The sequence below is a fragment of the Anguilla anguilla genome, chromosome 16 (genome assembly GCF_013347855.1).
Source record: "Anguilla anguilla isolate fAngAng1 chromosome 16, fAngAng1.pri, whole genome shotgun sequence".
Lineage (NCBI taxonomy): Eukaryota > Metazoa > Chordata > Actinopteri > Anguilliformes > Anguillidae > Anguilla > Anguilla anguilla.
Window position 1 is genome coordinate 17,667,509 of NC_049216.1, and position 26,028 is coordinate 17,693,536.

Sequence of the window (26,028 nt, forward strand, 5' to 3'; positions counted from 1 at the left end):
TCCACAAATAAACACAAAGCTCATGGGGGAACAAACAGTGAAGCCAGGACTTATATAATGCAACAGTGTTACATAAGAAGCACTGCATGAAAAGGCACCTTTTGTTTTCTTCCTCTTTTTTGGCATTCAGTTTTCTCTGCAGTGCACATTGGGGAAAGTGGCAGTACGTCAGAGCTCCTGCCCGAAAACTAATCAAACAGCTCTCATTGTTGCATGTCATTTATATGGATCTCCAAGCGTTAGTGCTGTAGATCCATACTAATAAATAATATGGGAGTAAATAATGTTACGTATAGGAGACACACAGAAATACAGAATTAGCAGTAGAGGAGTTTTATTAGTCACTATTGGCTTACAGTCATGTGCTCCTGTAGACAGAGAACAAATCTATCGATAAGAGTCGACTGGGTCATGTGATCGGCTGAGACTTCAGCTGGTGCATCTCCTATTTTCAATACAAAAATCACACAAATAAATACATACATACATGGTTACAAAGCATACTCTACTCATTTCAGCTTGCTATAGACCTAGACTTACACTCAATACTTCAAGTGGACATTGGTTCTTCAAAATGTATTAAGAATCAATTCCTATGTAATCCTGCCTGTTTCCTGTCTGAAATGCCGTAATAAGTTTAAAGACCACTATGCAGCTATTCCTTCACACCAAGAGGACCATAGCAGCCAACACCAAAGAAATGAGCCCATTACTCAGTCAACTCACTAACACTCCAGGTAGCCTGTCTTACTCAACAACAGCGGTGAGATTTCCATGGTTTCATCTGCTAAGTCATTAACCATGACTTCTTTGTTCAGTCAGTTTTACGATGTGCTTTTACCCTACTTAATACGTGGATAATTTGAATCTGATGTTACTCGTCGTAATTAGAGCTATATCTAAAGTCTTCAGCTGTCTGACAGTATGTTTGCACAAAGCAAGACACGGCCCCATGACACGGAGCACCTGTGCATTCGCCGAGAAAGGTACAGTACCAAGATAACTGTAGGAAATTACCTAGAAAGGACATTTTATAGTAAAACACAAAATTAAATTCAACTAATAATGCATTAGTTCTGAAATGTTTTTGTGTGTGCGAGTGTGTGTATGTATATGTGTGTGTGTGTGTGCATGTGTGTATGTATGCGTGCGTGCGTGCGTGTGTGTGCGCGTGCTTGCACGCGTGTGTGTGTGCATGCGCGCATGTTTTAAATGTTGACACGTCTTGGCAAGTGACCCCATTCAGTAACCGTACAGTATACTGCTACCATAACACCAACAGGGTCGAGGAAGAAGGGCTGGAGAGACATGGTCAGCCCGCGAGCCTGAAGCGTGCACACTGGAGCAGGCCCCGTGTGAGGCTTCTCTCATTGGACTGTCCAGCAGGGGGCGAGGCTGCTCCGGGTGCAAATTAAAAACCTAACCTTCCGGCTAGCGGGCCCCCTTCAGGGAACCAGAACTGTCCTGTGCCGGGTTTGCACAGCGAGCGGAGAGCGGAAGATTCTGGAACATCGGTCCATCCTGACGACGCACAGGACCAAAATCGGAAAATTGAAACTGTGAGAGCTGCCAGAGGGTGACAGCTCACTCACAGGACCTACTGAATACACCCTCAACCAGCACAGGGGTCCTCAGGCTCTGCCTGCGGCAGGAAGCGTCCATTTGCAGAAAGCGTGGTGATGAAAGGCTTGCTGGCACGTTCGCCAACGTCCTTGCTCCTCTGATGTTTTGGAATCTTGGACAAGGAGGTTCTAGGTTTGGACACCCCAGGCAATGTGTTGAGCACTACTGAGGCTCTTCTGGATCGGAGAGGCACCAGCCAGCCCACAGTCATTTCTGTGCGTTATGAGGAGAATCGGGCCACCCAGATTATCACACCTTCTGGTAATTTCTCCATTTGCTTCCTCTGCGTGCTGTGCGTCAGTAGACTGGGCGTGGCCTGGCACGGGCATGGCACTGTGTGGGCATGGCCTGGTGCTGACATGACTACAGCAGTTGGCGTTTCTCTCTCCCATCCGTGAGTGAACTTGGCTGTTGCTCTGCAACAGCGCTGCATTGTCTTTCTCCATTCATTGTCTACTGTCCCATCTTTAATGCCTGAACACAGCAGGGGCATTCACCTTGCACTATGTAAAACTGTCAATAAATAAGATGATGCGTTTGCCTAGCGCTGGAATGTGGAGTGGGGGCTGGGCTACCTGGAAGGAAACAAACGCAGATGTTGGCAAGGAAACCAAACCAAACTAATGTTTATTAGTTAAATATTAACCAATCTGGGAAAATGATGAGACATTTTTGTATAAAAACACTTTTATTTTGTTTATTTGAAAACAGGAAGCGTTGAGGTCTGCTGGCTGCTAACAGAGGTGTGCTTGTGCTGAGGAGTCGGCTAAGGACAAGCTGCCTGCGCTCGGTTCAGCAGCAGCGCGCTAACGATGTACCCCGGCAAGCCTGTGCTAGCTCTGGCCCAGGAAAGAGTGGGGATCTGCGGCACTGTCCTGCTCTAATGATACCACAAGAGGATAAAATGGGCTAAAATGGCTTAAATACGCTCCCAGACGGGCGCTATGCAGGGAAGCATCACCCTAAGCTGACTGCTGTAAACACAGGGAGGGACGGGGAATCGGAGATGAGCCAAAAATAGCCCGTGTCACTGTGCCTTCTCCCCTTCGGCTGAGAGGAGGAAATGAGTCTGCTCCCTGTCTGCTTAATGCCAGTGATGAGGCTGTGAGGAGGGAGGAGGAGGGAGGAGGGGGAGAGAAGGGCGGAGGGGGAGAAAGGGAAGGTGGGGGAGAGAGGGGAGGAGGGGGAGAGAAGGGCGGAGGGGGAGAAAGGGAAGGTGGGGGAGAGAGGGGAGGAGGAGGAGAGAGGGGAGGTGGGAAAGGGAGTCCAGGGCTCACCTCTCTCTCACAGGAAGCGTGGGGTTGGCGTTCAGGAAGGACAGCTGCTGCTCCAGGCTGCAGACGCGGAAGGCCAGGTAACAGGAGGACAGGATCAGGAGGATGATGCTGGAGGACAGAGCAGGACAGGCATCGAAACAGTTCTATAACACGGGCACTTCATGTCCTCGACAGCAGAGCGATGTAATCACCCGAGAACTCATAAAATGTAGGTGGTGGGTGTGTAAGCACTCTGATAGGATGGCATTTAAAAGAAAAAAGGGAAAATGGATTTTTGATAAACATTACAGCGATGTCATTTTGAATTACTGCAAACAGAGTGGAGTCTTTATTTCTGCCACTAGATGGCAGTATTACAACTAAAATCAGCTCCTGTAGCTAAACCCACCATCAAAAAAAGCTGCTAAACTCAACAGCAAGGTAATTCCATGTCATGCTTCTACTGTTGCACATGACAATTACTTTGAGGAAAAATGTGATGATTCACAAATCTTTAGCTGGTAAGAATGAGTTTAAAACAAATTTCAATTCAGTTAAAAGGGAGAACCATGAACTTAAAAATTACACAGGAAATTGGCTATAGGGCTGACTATACATGCTTTTTGTTTACAAAATTAATGCTATGCTCTAGCTGTCCTATTATTGTCAATCAAATATTTAGGAAAGAGGTAGAGACCGTGCTCCACAGAGGGAAGGTGCGTGGGGTACCGGAGGGGGACCGGGCGTGGCATCACTCACAGCAGGATGAAGAACTTGAGCAGCTGGTACTCAGCGTGGCCCAGTTCTGGGACCGGCTCGGTCAGGAGGATGTTCTCTGTTTCCAGAACATTCTCTGCAGAACGGACAAAACACAAAACTGCCCCGGGTCAGCCACAATGCCAAGTTCAGCTGTGCTACGCAAAACTAAGCCCCCCACAAACACTGATCCAAAGAATTCAGCCTCCTCCTCAGTCGTAACCTTTGTAACCTTATAATGGCGACCCCCCATTTTCTGCAAACACACATATGCACGCACGTGCACGTACGTACACACACATTTACTTTCAGCCAGGCTGCCGGTTAATCATATCTCAGTCCAAGGGGAGTCTGCCCAGCACCACAGACACTGTATGCAGGCTCAGCACCCAGGAGGTGGGCACAAATTTGTGACTGACTTTAGCCCACGTGTTTCCACAGCCTTAAGACACCGCCATGCTTATGCAACTACGGCGATACTGCATATATGCCAGCACTAGATTAAATAATCCACAGAAACAGCACAAACACACCACTCCTGGATTAAACCAGGATGAAAAACAATGACAGGTTTTGCCTTTGAACAAACACTGACGGCTACAAGGTTATCTGGGAGAAACTGCAATTCTGTGGATGGGGGGGAAGACTATCACCCTGCTAACAGATAGCGTTGCACCTTTGCTAATCAGCATGTAAATGGTGTGTGGCTTCGGACATGCGCAGGGCTGTGCAGCGCCCACAGCAGCCCTCAGCACAGGCGGAGAGCGCAGGGTACACGTGAGGCCGGGATTATCCAACAGTAATGAATGCTGTGCTTCATAATAATGAACCACTCCTCTGTTTCAACTGGAGAAAATCTCCAGATCACGCGAAAATCCCCGATTGCGTAAGAGTGCATCCGTCCAAAAAGAAACGGCGCAGAGAGTCCGAGGGGATTAGAGACGCGGACGTGCACCGGGGGCTGAGAGAGGACGGGCAGGGGAGGGAGGTTTGGCTACCACGAGTCTTTCAGAAGCCAAGGGATCACTGGCTGATTAAAGAGGATATCAATCAGCACAGCACACACGCATTATTTCCCCCAACCATCTCAAACATTTCCTTTCCTTAAAAGCAAATCCAAAACTAGCCCACCAGAGTCAGCAGGTTTCCCTATTTAATCCTGGCCTGTAATTTTAAAGATAAAACCGGAAATAAGACAGGCTAGATCAGTAGATTGCAGGTAAGTTAAACTACCTTATGACCAGTTTTGGGGGTACAAACATTCGCAACAACAACATGTTGTCCGGGCTACAGTCTTGTGCTGAATAAAACTTCAGTAAAAATAAATATTAAGCAGAAGCAGAGAAAGCCAGGCGGGAACACCACCCCCCCCCCCCCCACCGGCGGCCGACGGAAACACCTCCTCACCTTCCAGCGGCTCGTCTGCCTGGAAGGGCGTGTCCACGGCGCTCAGGCTGCTGCTGGAGTTCCCCAGGAGGTCGGGGAGCGAGGAGGACACCGACGCCACAGAGGGCTTCCTCCTCCATTTGAGGACCGGCGGGAACTCGTCTGGGACAGGGAACTCGTCCTGCGACCGAGACACACCCCACGCCGTTTAACAGGACAGAGATGCTGACCAAGGAGTTCTGGATAAAACACTCTAACGGCTCTGCACATCTGGCCATCGAAGCATGTCGGCTACATTTGACTGATTGTCACAAATCATCTCAACCACAGGTGACTGGCTACAGTATCCTTTGCATTCCCGGACCCCGTTTCCACAGGAAGTTACTGTAAAAGAGACTTCATGTTTCAGTTCAGCTCTCTGGTCAAATAAATACTGATTGCTTTTGTACAGAAACACAGGAAATAAGGTCACAAGGGTCACTCATGTAATGGCTAAGGTATTGCATAACATAATGTACAACAATGGCTATGACTAAGGATGTGAAAACAATAGTGACTTACATAACATATGAATTATAAAATTGTGAATTATATAATTTACATGAAGATTTTAATTTCAGCTTCATGCTTTTTTCATTTTAAAGTGTCTAGTATAAGTTCCCCTTACAAGTTACCACTTAGATGACCATTATTGGTTAAAATAACCCTTTTGTATTCCACAACACCCTTATATATTATACAACTACAGAACAAGGGTCAGGTAATATACTTCTGCATAATTAGGGGATAATTAGGGGACTAATTGAGGGGATATTGCGTTGGCGCAAGTTAATTTAGAGGCTCAGTAGGAACAGTAGGGCTCTGTCACTCAAGGAAGAATTTTCTGGCAACATGCAGAAAGAGAACATTGTCCATTATTATCCAATCATCACGCTGCGGGGGGGGGGGGGCGGGGGCACACCATGGGCAGCCCATGCTATGGAACGACAGGCTGGACTGGGGCCATATGCTCCAGCTATAAGCATCTTTCTCCCCTGACGGACATAAGCAGCCAATAAACAAGCAATGTCTTCTAAAGTAATGGCGGGGTCACAAGGTCATGGTTCAAATTCAGTAAGTCCGCATGGTTCCCCCAGGCCGGCGGCCCAGGTGGCCGGTGGCCCAGGTGGCTGGTGGCCCAGGTGGCTGGCCCTGGCGCAGGTAGCTGGCAGTGGTGCAGGACCGTGTGAAACAGTAGCCGGTAAAGCAAATAAACAGGCAGCAGTACACAGCTGTGCACAGTCATGTTGAGCAATTACTGCTCTACAAGCAGCAGAAGATGCGCCAAAGGTCCAGAGTCCAAGGCTCACCAGGGATAAGGAGACCGGCTCCTCCATGAACTCCTTCAGACTGAGGCTCTTCTTCCCATTGACCTGCAACACAGCCAGGAGTCAGGACCAGGGTTAGGGTTTATCACACACTGATCAGAGGGTTTATCACACACACTGCACATGCTGATCAGAGGGTTTATCACACACTGATCAGAGGGTTTATCACACACTGATCAGAGGGTTTATCACACAGGCTGATCAGAGGGTTTATCACACACTGATCAGAGGGTTTATCACACAGGCTGATCAGAGGGTTTATCACACACACTGATCAGATACGCTTCAGTATAGCATAATGGTCAGGGAACAGGACTTCCTGAGGTTGTGATTTTGATTCACAGGCAAAACTATGCCACTGTACCCCTGAGCAATGTACTGAACAGGCTCTGCTTCAGTAAAAATATCCAGCTGTACAAACGAACTGTATAAAGAATGTGAGCTGTGTAAGTTGCTCTAGGGAAGAGCGTCTGCTAAATGTCTCAAATGTAAATGTCACCCACCACATTTTTCTTGGAATTGACACAGAGTTCAAACTCATATGGTCGGAAGCTAAACGTGCTGGGCTAAATATGAAGAAATGCAAAGCAGGAAACATTCAGCAAGTCCTAACCAGCATCTGTCCCAATGCAGGAGCTGAATATCTGTTCAGAGCACACAAGATGTGTGGCTATAGTCAGCCACTTCAGCCGATTTCCCACACCAAACCAGCAGGACCCAGAACACATGACAGTAAATCACATTAGAACGCATTACTGGAGGTCACACAGAACAGCCCCTCTCTATGGCAGCCTTTTCCACCAGTGCATTCAGACATTGATCTAATGCAGTGGCTCTCAAACTTGGTCCTGAGGCCCCCTGTGTCTGCTGGTTTCTATTCCAACCCCCATCCCCCACATTTTTAACAATCCGTTAATTTGGTTCTTTTCATGTTTTAGAGGGATTATTCACCCTCTTCAGCTACATTATGCCAGAACTAACTATGGATGCCATGAGGAATAAAATTACAATGTTCATATTTGTACCATATTACAAACAAGTATAACTGATCAAATTAAAGACTGAGGCGAATCAATAGGCTTCTAATAGGCAAAAATGTGAACACCTGACCACTAAAACTATTAACCTCAGTCTTTCATTTGATTTTTTAAAAATGTTAACCATGTAATTGTTTGCAGTATAGCACAACATGAACATTAGAATTTTATTCCTTATGGCATGCATTGCTATTTCTGGCATAATGTAGCTGAAGAGAGTAAATAATCCCTCTAAAACATTAAAAACACCGAATTTAAAAAAAATTAACAGTTAAAATTCTGGAATTGCACTTGTGGAAACCCAGGGGGCCCCGAGGATCACTGATCTAATGTACGCGATGTATTTTACCTGCGTGAAATATGCCCATATTAATTCCTATCTCTTGTGTCTCGACCCTTTCTGATTGGATGAATCAGACCCTGACGGCAGAGGGAGTGGCTTAAAAGGAGGAAGAGGACAAACTCTCACCTGGAGGTGCGTGCAAATCCTCCTCAGGACGTCATACACACTGTCTCGGGACAGCAAGGACACAAACACGTACTGCAGGAGAGGAGGAGGGTGCACATCAGCACTTTCACACACAAACACACTGTATTATTATTAATAATACTATTATTACTGCTATAATATCACAACTAATACTAATAAAATTACTTCAACTATAATAATAATAATACAACAATAATAATGATAATGAAAAAGATGTTAAACAGTTTTAAAACATGAAAATTCAATTAGTCATTCTAAATGTGAAAAGATACACGATATACAGAATAATGTACTAGCTCATTCAAATTCAGTGTCTGAATGAAAATGCAGCTACTTTAAAAAAATATATGCAACACGTATTTTTTTCTGTACTTAGATGAGCAGAAATACTTCTGTCTGTCGCTGATCCATACAGAAAACACACCGGGTCTACCATGGTTTTTAAAATCATTTGGTATGATGCAAGCCTTAATTTTCTCAGTCAGCAAATTGGAGGCGATACACAGTTCATGGCCAACAACTTCAACTCTCACCAGGTAAAAACCATAAAACTCAGGCCAGCAGAACAGCTTGAGGCCACACATATAAAAGATCTGTTGCCACAGTAATAATCTGTCAAAGCCTCTGAGTTGGTGTTAAATGGTGTAAAGACATTAAGAAATTGTTCTCATTCCACATCCTACTGTGGCCTTGAAAGTTTTCAGCATATTATCTGCAGAGTAAATAGCCCTATCAGCAACATATTATCCACACAGTAAATAACCAAATTATCTACAAGAGCAAAGAAACTGATAAGGAAAGCAGGTAAAGCAAACTAACGAGCAGTGAGCAGATTCACACACCGCAGGTGGCTAGCTAGGCCAGGAAAGCAACCTGCTGGCTGTATTCACCTGAGCCAATACTTATCAGTGCCTGAAGCTACCATGACAGAGAACACATTTAATCAATACTCCATATAAATGTGCTCACTCACGGTGGCTTCAGGTATTGATAAGTGTTGGCTTGTGAATACAGCCAGCAGACAATGTGGGAAAACATTTTCAAAACTTCAGAAATCCTGACAGATTTTTGCTTAGACATCATTTAAATCAGCAAACGGCATGCAGCTCCTTTTCAAACAGGTGCTTAATTTAAAATGAGAGATGAATGAAACAGCAGGTTTGTGTGAAACTGACATTATGGCTTCAGTGGAGGCAGTGCAAAGACAGGCGTACTCAAAAATGTGAAAACAGTCAAACAGGTACATCTTGTGCCTTCCTGAATGAAAATGCAGTCTGGAGGGTCGTCCAATAGAAAGTTTACAACTGAAACGGAAGTAAAACAAAGCTGAAGTGGAGTGACCTCCGTGCACTGCTGTGTTGCTTCATCCCCAGCATCCCCTGGCATTGGGCGAGCCGGACGTTCCCAAAGATGGGGGTGGGGTCGGGGGCGGGGTCATACCTTCTGACTGGTGTCCGTGGTGATCGCCAGGCCGTTGGGCACCAGGCCCGCTGTTTTGTGCTTCTTCACCAGCCGCACGGAGACGACGGGAATAGCCACCTGCCAGAGAGAGGAGAGCGCAAAGATCAGCCCCCGCGCCGGGAACGCTCCCCGACTGCGCGGCTTTTACCGCCGCCCCCAAACCCCCACCGGGCGGCAAGGAGGGAGTCAAAAGGTACAAGCAAACAAAGACAAAAAAAGAGGGAAAATATAACAGTCTGGTCCCGCTGAACAGTAAACACAGGCGAACGATAGCAGGGGGGTCACGTCACGGTGAGCTGGACACGCTGCACCAGGGCTGCAAACAGCTCTCAGGGTCAGGATCCCAAACAACAGGACCCGTGAGGCAGGACAGACCCCCCAGTCCCAATTCACCTAATCACTCCCCTCTCTTTTGAGATACGTTCAATTACACAGGAAGTGTAACTAACGTAAGGGCCAATCACAAGCCAGAGCAGTAATACCAATCTGATATTTGCACTAAACCTGATTTATGTTTCAACAATTCTGCAGGTGCAAAAAAAATATACTGCCAAAATTTCAAACATGGCTGTGGGCAAAACCAAGCATGCATTCAAATGAACTGTATCGGTATTACACCGGAGTCCAAGGGAGAGAAAACCCAACGCTTTGAAACAGAGCTCTCAGTGTATCTGAACTCAGCGGAAGATAAACGTTAATAACATTATTAAAGGCCCTATTAACAGACCCCTGCAGCGCCTTGATTGGCACCTGGAACCCTCACCTTGATGTCCTTGCCGAACAGGTTGGCGTAGAAGCACAGCCAGTTTCTGGAGATGTAGAGCCGGCCTTGGAGCAGGATGTCTCTGAGGAGCGCGCAGGAATAGACTGAGAGGGGCAGAGAGAGGCAAACAGGCGCACATTACACAGAGGAGAGGCGCTGCGCTGCAGGGCACGTCTGCGCACCGAACGGGGGAGCGCTGCAATCTAACTGCAACGCAACTTAATGAGGTCTGCGCAAGTCGCCACATGCGCCCGTGGGCTGTTTACTGGCAGGTTTACACAGGTGGCAGCTAGTCAGGCACGCCTGCTTTGAAAAGGAATCATTAGCAATAAAAGATAAAAGAATCCCAACTGTCTCTTAAAGTGTCAATATGATGATTCAGACCCAGAACAAACTACTGTGGAATGTAATACCAGAATACCAATGCCATTAGAATGAACAAACTCAATGCCAGATTAAACAAGTGCCAGAATCTGTTATGGTCCAACGCGTATTACTATTTTATTATGTTGTTCATTGAGTAATAAAATAATCTTCATTCACATTACTAATTAACAAGGGCACAAACATTAGGTAGTAGTCGGATGGGGTTGAAATGGTGCCCACACGCATAAAAAATGCTTACACAATATGAAAACTACCTCACACCTCAATCTCTGTGGCAGCAAAAAAAACAGGATTTAACCACTGCAAACCCAAGCGTGTTTTTCACCAAGGGGACATATCAGCAGGCAATAGGCAATAATTCATTAGCCATGTGCAGAACTGCTCAAAGGGAACTATGCAGGTGCAATGTCTAAAAGTGCAGTCCAACGTTGCATCACATTTAACTACGGTGTTTATAAGAATGGCAATACATGCATTAGAGCACGCTTTCTCTTGATATTGCATAATTACGTTATGAGTTCATCATTATTTCATATGCATTATGGCATGTCCTTAGTATCAAGTAATATTGCTTGGGGTTATGCTGATGATAATGGGGATAATCATCAACGAGTGTACAAATAACAGAAGATGTTGAATAGCTAAATATCAGATTTTGTGTTTTTCTTAAAGAATTTAATATATGAATCCATTTACTAATCTATTCTCTCCTTTAATTCCCTATGCTAATACAGACATGTGGGTTGGTCATTATTTTTGTTTTTGATTATTTGATTTTGATTAATTTTCCTAAGCAGTAATTGGTTTCTATACAATTTTTGCTTACTGCTTGAACACAGAATGCAAAACAGTGAATACTTTTAAAGTTATGAGATGCTGCACTCAAAAATAAATCCAAAAAAAATCTAGATAGTGGTCTCAAACTAGATAATTTATTTTTCTCAAACTGAGCATACAATTTGAGCAATTTAAGCAGAGAATCACAAGATGGTTGGTTGCCAATTCGCAAGTTTGAAGAAGAGGACTAAATGCATTTTAACCTGATTACATTAATTAAATTAAAGCACATTAATCAAATCAGTAAAACTGAATTGTTAATACAGTCTTGCAAATACTGTGACCTATTTAAAAAAACAATTCAAAAATGAAAGTAAGTCAGCCGCTCACCTTTCATGAGGATCTCCTCCTTGGGCACGGTCTGGAACAGCTTGTGGTACTGCGAGTTGTACTTGCTGACCGTCTGTCCGGCGGGAGAGAGGACAGACATGAGCGGAGCCACAGAACAGCGCTGCACCCCTGCCCCGTCGCTGAAGGGGTTGGAGCTCTGCAAGAGTCCCAGCATGTCCACCCCAAAAAAAAACAAAACCCTCCTGCGACACAGACTTCCCCCCCCTGCGACACAGACTTCCCCCCCCGGCCGCGCTGAACAGAGGCTCGGCGGAGCGGGTTCCCACCTCCCCGTGCTGCGCTGGGAAAAAAAACCCAGCGGCCCTGCCCTCGCACGGCGTCAGCGCCGCCCTCGCACAGCGTCAGCGCCGCCCCCGCTGTGGTTTGCACCTCCGCCAAGCGGCTTTCTGAGGAGCGCCCGAGCTCCTCTCTCACACTCTGCAGTCTGCAGGCTCTCACACTAAAATCACAACTCACACGAGACCGCCCCATAAGACGGGCGCTCTGTCTTAATGTTTAACCTCCATGCTGCACAACCAGACCTCGCGCAGGTGTACTGCACTGACTGAACTGTGGAACCGTACACAGTGGTGACGCTATAGGTTCAAAGACTTTCAAAAGGAACTTCCTGGATGTTCTTTTGCGTTTTTTGTAGCCACTCATTAAAATTGCCACAGTATACTACGTTATCACATAGGTCAGGGTTAGGAAATCTGCCTAGTTGCTTTCAGGAAAAGGAAATTGTGATGTCACACTAACAAACTAACTGATGGTAAATTCCCTGGTCTCATATAAAAAAATAAATAAATAAATAAAAGAAATTCCCTGGTCTCAGCTACTTTATAGACTAACATTTTCCACTGCGAGTTACTGGTCTGTTTGACAGCACTGACATCTAATATCTCTGCTAAGATGCTTTCCAATTCCTGAATATCTCACAGACAGGAGTCAGCACCGATTGGCAGTTACTATTCCAGCGAGGGGGTGGGGGGAGGGGGGCAAACTCTTCTGTCTGTCCAGTAACATGGTATCAGGATTACAATCATTAATACATCACACCAGAGAAAATTCTCTACAGAGGAGATCTGGAGGAGGCGGAAGGAGGCCTAAATGAGTATGAGATGCCTGCTCTTGGAACCCTGCTCCAGCTCTGGTGCTTCAAAGGAGGAAAATACAGCAGAAATACTTACTGATCCACGGTAGCATTTCTTCACATCCTCGTATGAGAGGTCATCTATGAGCTGGATCCTGTCAAGCACATGCCAGGTGGTTAGAATGGTGCACAGCCAGTCCACACTGTTTACAGACACCTGGGAAGGATCTGCCAGAAAAGCCAGGCCATAAACAATATGACCCACTCGCTTTTAAAGATGAAATATGAACATGCAGCATGCAGTGCCTGTATGAACTACAGATTTACCATAAGTATCATAACATGTCAAACACACACACACACACACACAAACACACACACAAACACACACACACACACACACACACACACACACACACACACACCTGCACACCCAGACGCAAATGCCTCTCAGGTGGATGTGGAATTTTAAAGGAGTGCTTAAGCAAATTTCAGAATGGTTTCCAACAGGAGGTGGAAACAAACATTCATCTCCATTTGCAAGCCACGGCCCTTCACTTCCGAAGGCCTGGGGCTCTGGAAAGCAGCTTTAGCACAACCTCAGTTTCCACACTGCCTCAGTTCACCAAAGCTCACAGTATGTAAGAGCACTGCAATGCTAACGCTAATTCTATTAAAGCAGATGACTCAGTGCTATAACATTCGTCATTGGAGATGTTTGGTGTCTGCATGGGTCAATTTCCTCAGAAATTAGCATTTTTATTTACGTATTTGGTGTGCAGAAAGAAATTAGACGCAGACTTGGCCATGGTTAAGAGAGTGAGGATCATTTCTCACACACTCTTTAATAGTCTACCCAAAAAAACAGAAGCCCTGATTGGTGGTTCCTCTGTGGAACACCCGTGGTGATTCTGTAGCCATATAAGGATGCTAGCAGCATATACTAATGAAGGCATTATGGCAAGATGTTTTTATCTTTCAGCCTCACCTTAACTAAAAATGAGGAACATGGATCTGAATGTATTCACTGAATTTGTAACATATACATATACTGTACACACACAAACGCACACGCATGCACGTACACACACACGCACGTACACACGCTGTGTGTTTCTACTGAAAATACCTCCGAGTCGCTTATTGGAACGGTTACACCCACAGGCCTCACGACACCGGAAACAGAGTGAAACTGTCTGACATGCGCTTCGGCGAGCAGGCATGCGAAGGTGTGCAGCGGTGCATGATTCAATGATAATGAAAACAAGGGACAAATGAAAGACCTCCAATCAGGAGAGCTCATCTGGGGTGACTCAATCAGACCTATACATGCTTGTTCACATTTAAATTTGCTGGAAATTTTCCCTCCGAAATTTAAATGACAAATTTCACAAACAATGTAAACAGACCGTGATCTTACACAGTGGTACAGTGCTTGCGTGGAAGCTCACTATCTCTCCGAGAAATAAACCTCCACAGCACTCAGTTCAGAAATGAAAAACATGAACAGAGAGACTTTCTAAGGAATCATTCTAGACTGTGCCAAAGAGCAGCACACATTAGTTGAGGGAATCTGTGCACCACCATCTTGTACGAAACATGTACACACCTGGAAATATTGCTTGGGGGACCATAGCAGCTGGTGCTTTTCTAAAAAAAAATTCTAAGATGGTGTGTCAAAGGGCCAGAACTGCTATTTTTAACAAATGCTAAATATGAGTGACATCAAGGTGCCTGGGAAAAACCTCACAAATGTTTTGACACAAAATCTTTCACGTTAATCTGCAGAAGAGAACCACATTTGACTGAGCAGATGGGTTTTTATGGAGAAAGGGCACTGTATTGTATCATAACACCAAAAGAAGCATGTATCTGCAAGTGAATATAAACCAGCAACAGGATCGACTTATAATTTTTTTTTCTCAAAGAAACAGAAAATATGAACATAACTCATTGACACTGAATGTCTCATGTGACCATTCTCGTCAGCGATCATGCTGATTATATTTACATTAGCACAAGGATAAGCAAATTCATGTATCCAGGGTGACACACGGCTTAATCTGTTCCCTTTAAGTACTGCTCCCATTTAAATTTGGAAGGGTGTTTTTGAAGAGAAGCACTTTAAGCGAAGGTCTTTCCTCAAGGGTACAGCAGCCTGCCTCTGTCACTTCTCCATGATGCAATTTATAAATCAGTGACCTCATTTACGATTCTCTATTCCTGGAAAACTTTATCGTACTGATTTCCTTCTGCGAGAGAGAGCTACCCTACAAATAGCCCCTCCTTTCCACCCTGTCCTGACAGGACACCCCAGGCCCCCCTGACAGAGGGCCAAAGAGGGGCGGAGCCTCTTCCGGCACAGTGGACCTATCGGTTTCTGTCACCGTGCGTCAACTCTGCTGACCAACCGCCACCCTCGGGACACCCACCCAAACACTGCTGACCAGACGCCTGTCCGAAAGGGCAAGCATGTGCTCAGCAAGTCACCCCTCTGCTGTGTGCGCTCGTATTTCACCAGCACAAGCTGCCGTCAAAGACACGGCAGACCTACGCATGAAATGACCTCACAGGAGCCACCCTGAGCCAGCAGCAAATAAAGAAATGAAAGCCACTTCCCTGCCTGCCACCTATCAAACAAATAGCCTTAGGGAAGAGGATGAATATATGTACGTGTATTGTACACATATCCATGACTGACAGGACCGGCTGAACAACACCATGAAGGCGACCATGGGACACGTCATCCGTATTAATCCAACGGTTTAGTCTGAAATCCACAATTATTTCTTTCCACAGGAAGCTGTTCCCAAAAACAATTCAATAGTACATATACTGCATCTAAAAAAAGTGTCAGCTATACTATATGACATTTCAGTTAAGACAAATGCGTGATGATACATGTCAACATTTTAATGCATGATGACAATATAACACATCATACAGCACTAAGGAATTACAGATTTGTATCACTCTTCTACCTATGAGAGCATAAGTGACAGGATACATACAGCAGGTCAGGGACTGTGTGAGTCTAGTTAACACTGGAGTCTCTGTGAGTCCTCCCATGATCCCATGACAACTGAATACTGACACTGTGTGTGTGAGCGGGGGTACACACTGGAGTGTGTGTTGGTATGTCTGAACTGCGTGTGTGCATGTGTGTGCGCGCATGTGTGTTAGTGTATGATTTGGCTGTATGTGCATCTAACAGAAGACAAAGGCCTGTTTATATGATCATATTAGTGTATCAGTATTGCGTCTGGTAATACATTGTGTATGTATGTGTGTGTCTGTGTGTGTGTGTGTGTGTATATATATATATGCTGTATACACTGTATACACACATATAAATGGCTATATCTCTGTGTGGCGTCTACTCATACTTTTGATCTATGTATGTATAGATGCATGCAAGAATGTGTGTGCGTGTCTGTGTATGTGTGTGTGTGTGTGCACATGAGCATTGTGTGTGTACACCTGCATCGAAAGTTGTACCAAGCATGTGACCATCTGTGTATGTGCATGTGTGCACATGGGGATTGTGTGCGTACACCTGCATCGAGTGCTGTATTGCTGTATCAAGCATGTGACCGTCTGTGTGTGTGTGTGTGTACACATGGGCATTGTGTGCGTACACCTGCATCGAGAGCCGTAGCAAGCGTGTGACCATGCTGTCCTCTCCAGAGGCCTGGGCTTGTTGACACACAGGGTAGTGCTCTGTCACTTTGCCAGGGAGCTGTATAGAACTGAGCTGATAATTGAACCTCTGTGGACCGCAGTGCAGAAGCAGCTCTCTGTAATCCAAACACACTGGTGCTATATCCCATCAGCCAGGCCATTACACTGCAATACACATCAGCTTCTTATTTGCTTTTCATTTGGTGTACAGGGATTACTTACATGCACGGTGAGCCTGTGCTGGGGTTTTAAAGAAAAGGCTTTTTCTATTTGGCAAATGTCCAAAAGATAACTGTAAAACTATTGAGACTATGTTTAATATTATGTTTAATATAATACATAGATTCATACAATGTGGAATGTGTTTTGAAACTGGTTTTAAGATACAGAAACGTCATGAAACACAGAGTACTCCATTACACAACAGTTTAAAGCTTGAGAGGGAAAGACTCAGTACTTAAGCAATGAAGAGGGACAGGAAGAGGTCAGGGACATCAGTTCCTCTCTTGAGAGTGCAGTCAAAGATTCTTAAATTATCTCTCGCATGGTTTGGCGCAGTCACTTCCTGCCAGCCTATAAAGAGAGGGCAGGGTGGAGCCCTGCCAGGTCACAGTGACTGGCCTGGGGGAGCTGGCGGCTGCTCTCATCTCCTCAGTCACACGTGCAGAGATCCGGGGAACGCTTTGGGAAACGGGGTCCCCGGTGGGTAGCTAACGTGAGCCTGGTGTTTAGAAGGAGAAGCTCTACTCAGAGGCATCCACCTATCCTGCGCTGAGACAAACAGGCCCCCCCGTGCACTGAGCCAATCACAGCAGCACAGAACGCAGAGGCGTGATCTGCGCCACGCGCTCACGTTGGGCCCTGCTGGCGCCGAACACGCAGCCGCTGTGTCCTGATGGAGGGTTCCCGCCACGCCCCCGCCCCGCCGACGCGCGGCTTTGTGTTCCAGAACAGCGCCGATGGCATGTCCCGTGGCAGGGGCACGGGACAGCGCGGTGGCGTGCTCATTAGCAGCGCACAGGAGCATCGCTACGCCAGGCCCCGCTGACAACCGCCAGCGCAGGCAAACCCCCTGATGAATTGAGAGAGCCTCATCAAATGAGTTGCCCCATCCAATTACAAAAAAGGCAGAGCTCCCTGTTGTTAATGGAAGCCAGTGGCAGCACGCAGCATGCTGAAGTCACCTTCTCTGAGCTGACCTGTACTCTGACCACCCAAAGCATTACCAAGCAGAGTTTATTTTGGGCTAGCGGCAGCTGAGCGTCTCCTGCGGTAAGGTTAGCTCCTGGCAGCAGCCTCTCCTCGGCCTGTCAGCAGCTCACACAAACAGCTTTGCTGAGGTCCCCTGGCGCTGGCTGCTCAGATAATTGAAAAACACAGGCGGTCTGCAGGGACACCTGATCTGCATCACGCTCTATTATTAAACCTGTCTTAATTAAGTCAGAGGAAAAACCGAAGGAACAGTTGTTGCTCGTTCCAGTCCAAAAACACAAGGACATAAAAAGTATTTTGAAAAAGCAAGGCTCTTTTAAGCATCAGAAAGCATGACCACAACTTTGTCAGTAATATCAAGGCACTCCTCCTTACGAAAATGCAAAAATAAATAAATAAAAAATTTCATTCCAAAGTGGTTACCACAAGAGATGGGGAAAACCAAACAAATCGTTGAAACTGTTTGAAATCATCTGGAGCACCACACTGACCCACATCTCATCGCTCTCTACTGACCCCCACTGGTTGACCAGTGGCTGCATTCTGCTTGTCATCTGCTTGCTACACATGAAGCGTCTTCCTCTGACTCATGTCCGTTCGAGCCTGGCTTGTGGTCTCTGGTGTCAACACCAGCACCTGGTGACATCACGAGCCTCCAGAACAGTGTGTGCTTGTCACACTTCTCCCCCTGTACAGGCTGTGGAGACGGCAGCATTAGCACCCTGTCTATAACTGGCCATTTCAAACTGGGAAGAAATCTAGTACTTCGATATTCATGAACCCTGTGTGAAACTATATTGCTGTTTTATTTGTACTCACAGCGAGTGTAGGCCTCTCCTCACCATCAGTCCTTCATAGTCCAAGGCAGCACCGGACAGACTGGGTAATAGCAGCAGAATGAGCAAACAGCACACCCAGATGCAGCTAAAGCAGAGCCTGACGCAGGCACAGCACTGAATGAGCCCAGCTTTCACTCTTTTGTGACACTCCCCTCTGATTGAATGAAGTGCTAATGGAGAAGGGATTCTCCCAACAGCACTCTGTGCTCTTAAAAAAGCTTCATTCATTTTTTATGACTTAGTTTGTTTGATACTGTTACTGTAATTATTTGTATACAGTATTAAGTGTGTATATATAGTAGACAAATTGTGCTTGTGCACAAAGTAATAGGCCAGTTGATTTATTTATATTTACTTGTCCCTATCTTGCCATTGCTGCTGTACTAACAGAGAGCAATAAGAAATAAGCTTACACAGGGGCTGCTGCACTCAAGCCTAAGTCCCATTGGGTCACATACAGCACTCACTGATTGCCCCACACAGTCAAATCCACAATACTTAGAAGGAAAAGGAGAGAGTGCAGGATAGAATGGTTACAATATATTTATTTAGAATTGAGCTGCAGCTGTTGAATACTATTACAAGAGCCACAGGCAACAACATTTTATTGAAAATGTTGGTGCCAAGACACCAACCATCTTTTGTGTTAGCTACAAAATGCTGTTTATCAACAGATAATATCGGTGCCACTGGCAGGTTTGAAAAGGTTGAACTGGCAATTACCTACAAATATAGTGACACTGAACTATCTGAAAGCTTGGGGGGGGGAATGTAATGTGTGTGTTGTTCGCAAAACAAACAACAAAAAACCTGACCTAGATTTTCAGGGCTGTGGTGAGAATATTTTTCAAACACCTGTCTAAATTTGGTACAAGGCCACAGTACCGCTGGCTCCTGCGATTATGCGGGCTATCAGAGACTCTTTTATAATTCAGCACAGCACCAGTCCCAGGCTGAACACCGTAAATAGGTCAAAGCCAGAATTCAGTTCAAGCACAGAAGACAGAAACACTGTCCAGAACATCTGGCACAGTGCTCAGCGAAAATCAGAGCAAATTTGTGAAAAAGATTCATGCTTTCTGTGGGACGTTTTTGTTTCTCTTCAAGTGAAAATGGAGGTGGGATCAGAGAGTTCCTGTAATAAAACACTCTCACTTCCAGGAGTGCGAGCGGGCAAAGCTCTGTGCCATTTCTGAGCGAGAGCAGAACACAGGTTTGGAGTTCCTGACTAACGAGCCCCGCCTTTTCTGTTGCTAGCAGAAAAACCGCCAGATTTCATGATGCATGAAATTTCTAAAAACAGTAGCACTGTTCCATTGTATTATTCAGGTGCATTAGCAATGAGTGCATAAAAAGATCGTGCAGTAACAGAACTGAAAGAACAGTTTAGACTTGTGTATCCTGAAGCACAATGCTCAGGTGTTTGCTGGTATTGCACAGTTCAATAAACTGATGACAAATTATATATTGCCGGATATTTTTAAAAAGCCCATCTCCAGGCTAACCTGCACAAGCGCTTCCTTCAGAGGTGGAAACAGCCAAAGACACAGTCAGGCCTGTCAGTGGAAGTTTGCCCTGAGGCAACACGCCTGGCTCTGCCAAACACAGGCCATTTCAGGTCATTTGAGGCTGAGAAAAAGAAGGGTTTGCCTGGAGAAGCTGGCAAGAATAATAACAGGAAACGATACAGTGCATAACCTATATCTGCCAGGGTCAAAAATCGTATGCAGTCACCACAGAGGCTGAATTCCACGGCTCAGGCGCGTCTCAGGTATCTTTCAGCCAGGGCATCGCGGCTATGGCTCCACCTATTCCTTTATATCCTTCAGCTGCGAAACCAAAGTGAAACCTCTTTTCTGTAGTATTACATATCAAGGTCGGTACAGTGCACTTCCAGGAAAGCGAACGTCACAAAGCCCAAAGCAAACAGTGTTGTGTAACACACTAGGTTTCTTCAGCTGTAACAGGCATTCCGCGTGTGAATGTACAGTATTGCAGTGTTCCGCAGGTTCCAATTGTGTTCACTCTTTCTTAGTCTGTCCCTCCCTTAGCTCAGTGAGACAGAGGAGCTGTTGCAGCACAGGTAGCAACTTGTTGTGAACAGCAGGAGACAAAAAGTCCCCTTTATTGGTCAAAACTGCCACTTCCTTAAATGCAAAACTGAATGGAAAATAATGTGAAATACAGTGTGCATTTCAGTTGTAACTTCAGTTAAATACATTTTTTTAAATTTGTGATTTATTTAAAGTTATTTCTAAAGTTCTGTACATCATAAGGAATCAGGTATGTTCTTTTGTTGGAGAAAAGAGATGTTAGTCCAAGAGGGGGCCACTACTGGCTATGATGCCGTAGTTTTCCGTTCTCTGGATTTTATGTCTGGGTTTGTGTCCTTTTAAAAGCCTCAGACAGAAGGCTGCTATATTCAGAACTCATCTGAGGAAGATCCCACCCACATTCTTTCCAGGAAGTTCATAAAAATGCCTTCTCTGAGGCTGCACTTCAAGGTTATTTCAAGGTTAATTTAGAACAAACTGTACAACAAAGTCTTCTTCTCAGAAAAACAGGATGGGAGAAAAATTGTGGGAAACGAATAATATTATTCATTTTAAAATTATTATTAATTTATACAATTATTAAATTATTCATAAAATTATTAATTCTGTTCATATTTTAAGCTGCAGTATTTTTCTTCTGTAGACAACTTGCTACACATTTTATGTCTGCATTCTTGAGCAGAGTACAATTTAGAGTAACGGGGTAATCTGCTGACAACTGATTTTTTTTCAGTCTATGTTTAATTAAGGGACACTGACACATCAATATTCTGATTGTGCAGCATGACACAGTGCCTGGAGTGCAATGCCATACCTAAACTGTGGGGGGCAGTGTGAGTCATCCTCCTTGGCAGGATCTGCCAGGTCCTGGGGAGCGAGCAGGCTGACGTCCTCACCCTGCTCCTGGTGCTCCGTCATCGTCTTTGGCCTGGGAAAGAGACACATGCAACAGAGTCACAAAAGCACAGCCTGGCTACACACACACACACACACACACACGTGATGCGCGCACACACACACACACACACACACGTGATGCGCGCACACACACACACACACACACGTGACGCGCGCACACACACACACACACACATCAGAACACACTCAGGCATCTTCCCTGTTGGGAGCAGACTTTGGCGGACATGTTCCAGGTCACAGTTAAAGGTGTGACAAACTGGCTCTCGGCTGGTTCCCGTCTCTTTCTAAACAGAGCTGCAGGACAGACCAGGCAGGCCAATTCCACCAAAATCGCAGATCTTTCCTGCTCTCTGGGGCCCCTTGAGGGGTTTAATATGCATCAGTGCCCTGAGAACCAGAACTAGCCGAGTCACAGGAGGGAGAGCGGGCAGAATGTTTAGAAATACCAGACCGCTCTGTCCCTGAGGCAGTCTGCTGTTTTTCATTTGAATAGTAACTCCCAGCCTGACTCGGACAGCCTATAGCATGGGGTAATCGAATGAAACACAACCACATGCATTCTCTCTAAGGCTGTGCTCAAGGGGAGGGAACCCAGAAATTTCAGAAAACAGAAATCACCTTTATTTGTACACCGGCAGCCAATGAGGTTCTGTTATGGTTAACTCAATGAGGTCAGTGCACATGAGCTCAATACAATGACTACGGATTACAGCACATACGTTGGGTCAGGGAAGTGCACAGCAGGTCCGTAATCTATAGACCTATCAGGGAAACAGGGCCAGAGGGTAAAGTACAAGGCCAGCCGCTGATCCACTGATGCAGAGTTCCTCACTCCAAAGCTGCCAGGGGCGCCTGAACCTCGAGCAGGCAGGGACTGAAACAGCCCCGTCTGAGTTCCATAGGGGGAGGGTGTAGGAGTGCTGGGGATCAGTGTGTGTGTGTGTGTGTGTGTGTGTGTGTGTGTGTGTGTGTACGTAGGTGGATGGTAAGGTACACATTGTTTTAGGACTGAGAAGGTTTATGTTTTGTCTACAACACTTCCTGCAATTCTCATGCTGGTTAAACAGCACAATGACTGTATGTGGGACCTGTGTGAGAGCACGACTGCAATATTTACACACATACCACACACATGTAAAGCCACACAAAATACTTTATGTAACCATGGAGAGCATGTCTCTTTTTCAAGAGAATAGGTGGAAGTCAGAGAGAACAAGGGTAAAGCCCCTGGAACAGTTCGTTGGGTTAACACAGATTTTTTTTCTTGTAGAGACCCAGCTTAATCTCTCCAGATACAAATCAGCATCCCAGTATGCCCACCAGGGGCTCGAACTCCACAAGCTGCCAGTGAAACACCCTACCACTAGGCTATCCTGAACACCTGTATATATATACAGTCCCTTAAATAGGTGTTTGCCCCATCCAGATTTCCTCTATTAATGCATATCTGTCATACTGAATGGATTCAGATCTTCAGACAAAATGTACTATTATACAAAGGGAAACAGAGTAGACACAAAACACATTTAAAAAAAAATTATTTATTTGATGATAAACACCCATATCACACGTGAAAAAGTAATTGGCCCCTTAGTTACTCAATAAATTGATAATTAGATTCAGTTGATTGAACACAGCCAGGCTTGACTGCAGCAAACCATGCTGAATCTAAACCCCACTCATACTGGACCTTACCATCAGAGTGAAGCAGTCACCGCAAAGTTCATATAAGCACACTATGCCACAATAAAAGGAAATTCCAGAAGAGTTGAGGAAAAAAATCAGTCTGAAAAGAGTTACAAAGCCATTTATAAGGCTCTGGGGCTCCACCGAACCACAGTGGCAGCCATCTCCATCTCTAAGTGGAGAACACTTGGAACAGAGGTGGATCTTCCCAGGACCGGCTGGCCTGCCAAAATGTCTCCATGGACACAGCAAAAACTCATCCAGGAAGTCTCGAAAGTTCCCAGAAAAACATCGGAATAACCGCAGACCTCTCTAGCCTCAGGTAAGGTCCACAATAAGAAGGAGACTGGGGAAAAATGGGGTTCATAGAAGAGAAGCAAGGCAAACCACTGGTTACCAAGAGAAACATCCATGCTTGTCTCACATCTGTAAAAAAGCACCTGAAGGATCCCCAAGCATTTTGGGATAATATTCTATGGACAGAGTCAAGTGGAGCTTTTTGAACAACATGGATCCCATTATGAATGAATGAATGAATCATTGCATTTATACAGCACTTTTCCAAATGCTCAAAGTGCTTTACTGTGATGAGTGGGAACTCACCTCACCCACCACCAATGTGTAGCACCGCCATGTCTGGCGGAAAGCAAATGCAGCATTTCACATAAGAACATCATACCAACAGACAAACATGCTGGTTTTAGTGTGATGGTGTGGGGATGCTTTGCTGCCATGGAACCTGGATGACTGCACTTCTTTAGGAGAATGTCCAGTCATCTATCTGTGAGCCTAAGCTGAAGTGTAATTGGGTCACGCAGCAAGACAATGATCCAAAATACAAAAGCAGGTCCACGACAAATATATACATAACCGAATCAGTGCTGCAGAATCACAGAGAAACACAGCAGATGCAGACGCAGAGTCACGCTGTTTGAGTGGACAGAGTCTGGGGTCCATCAGTGCATATGGTGCAAAAGATAACTGTGCAGTTAGGAACCCTTGATAACAGGCACTAAAAATAGAGGTGAGAGCCTGGGTGGAAGCTTGAGGAGCGAGAGCAGGTTGTGTGTGATGAGGATTCTCTCAAACCAATTAGCGACTGTGCGGCTTCATCATTTGACTAGTGTGGGGGGAGTATGTGCATGTTCTCATTATAAAGGCGCTAGGCTAACCAAAACAAAAAAAACTGACGAAAAACCCCCCACACACTTTAACTGTCAATGTGGCAAATTTAGCAAAACTATTAGCAATTTTGAGAGCTAAATAATTATTCAGGCTTTCTCGCCTGCTTTTTTTTAAAAAAAAGGCAACAGTCTTTACTGAACAGCCACAAGATGATAACACGTATCATGCCTTACAGATGACTACTCTTCTGATAACTCTCTTCAAGTTCAAGGCGAGTTCTCAAGGATAAAATGATTCTCTGGCTTGATAATAATGAAGGCCAGGTAAACCCAAAGACAGGTGGACCGACTTATTCTGACCAGGTGCTAAACGTACTGTGACGCTTATGCTTGGCCCATGTTCCAACCATGGTACCAACACAGACCCAGTACCAAAAATGCCAAATGTGCTTTTGTGCAGCATTTTCACCTTGCTCTACCAGCCCTCCTGTGTCTGACCGTCTATTTGTCCTCGAAAGGTTTAGCGATGCACCCCACGTTCTTGCATATTGGCCCTGGCTGGATTAGCAGTCGTTCTCGCATATTGGCCCTGGCTGGATTAGCAGTCGTTCTCGGATATTGGTCCTGGCTGGATTAGTGGGTGTAATCTGTGGCATCCCCTTGCTGCTATTTCGGGCAGCCGCTGGGGACAAGCGGAATGAGACAACAGAATAATTGATTCAGAGAGGGAGGGGTGAGCCCTGAGAACACGGCTGGGAGGCACTGGAGACCACAGCAGATGGGGCTCTCAGATCAGTCTTTATAAAACCTGACACACACACACACACACACACACACTCAGACTCACAACCTGACACACACACACACACACACACTCAGACTCACAACCTGACACACACACACACACACACACACTCAGACTCACAACCTGACACACACACACACACACTCAGACTCTCACACACACTCAGACTCACAACCAGACACACACACACACACACACACACTCAGACTCACAACCAGACACACACACACAGATTATTTCTGTATTCTGTACAAACGCCTGAGCTGTGCACATATGTGGCTTCACTTCAGACTGATGGCAGGCCTTGTGACAGGAGCTGTTCTTACTCTCAGTTATCACAGCAGTGGGAGCGGTGTGGTGGAGGGCAGAATGTGTGGACACTCTGGGGGAGACCTGCCCTCTGTCTGCTGCACTGAGAGAGAACAGAGGCCATGCTGTGCGCACCAGCCACACAGGTATAGCTCAACCGCATAATCCTACTACAGCCCTTCTGCTACACTCTCATCACACTTCAGCACATTTTGTCCTCCCGAAATATCATCAGCATCAACTTTCTTTTGTATGAGTTTGGATGCTTAAAAAGTCCTCAGAGGAAGCTGGGAGAGACTGCAGGGTGGGCACTACGATTGGCTGACACAGACTGCCGAGCTGGCACTGTGATTTGCTGGAAGAGGCAGCTGGGCGGGAACTGTGATTGGCTGGGAGATACTGCAGGGCGGGCACAGTGATTAGCAGAGATCTAATCACACTGGTGAAAGCAAGAGTGCTCGGCTGGCAACAGAGCCTGTCTGACACAAAAGAGCTTTCATACCGTCGACAACCACTGTGACTGCAAGCAAAGCATGACTGGCGGGGTGCTCAGAGTGCTCATTGGAGAATATTATATAAGATTTGAGAAGACTCCAGCACAGGCAGAAATATCT

General features: G+C 45.7%; 1 protein-coding gene across 3 annotated transcripts in view; it reads right to left on the reverse strand.

Annotated features, from left to right (window-relative positions):
• Positions 1-310: 310 nt before the first annotated feature.
• Positions 311-26,028, reverse strand: part of LOC118214775 (GRAM domain-containing protein 2A) — a 36,124-nt gene continuing 10,406 nt past the window's right edge. For 2 of the 3 annotated variants that reach the window (XM_035394990.1, XM_035394988.1), the window contains exons 2-12: positions 21,387-21,500; positions 12,884-12,941; positions 11,694-11,766; positions 10,140-10,243; positions 9,356-9,454; positions 7,895-7,966; positions 6,371-6,433; positions 5,043-5,202; positions 3,639-3,756; positions 2,901-3,008; positions 311-2,198 (exon numbers count right to left, since the gene is read on the reverse strand). In XM_035394990.1, coding sequence (XP_035250881.1) covers positions 2,195-2,198; positions 2,901-3,008; positions 3,639-3,756; positions 5,043-5,202; positions 6,371-6,433; positions 7,895-7,966; positions 9,356-9,454; positions 10,140-10,243; positions 11,694-11,766; positions 12,884-12,941; positions 21,387-21,490 — 963 coding nt within the window. In that variant the 5' untranslated portion in view covers positions 21,491-21,500 and the 3' untranslated portion in view covers positions 311-2,194. The remainder of the gene's footprint in view (positions 2,199-2,900; positions 3,009-3,638; positions 3,757-5,042; positions 5,203-6,370; positions 6,434-7,894; positions 7,967-9,355; positions 9,455-10,139; positions 10,244-11,693; positions 11,767-12,883; positions 12,942-21,386; positions 21,501-26,028) is intronic. The other variant, XM_035394991.1, reaches the window with a different exon arrangement.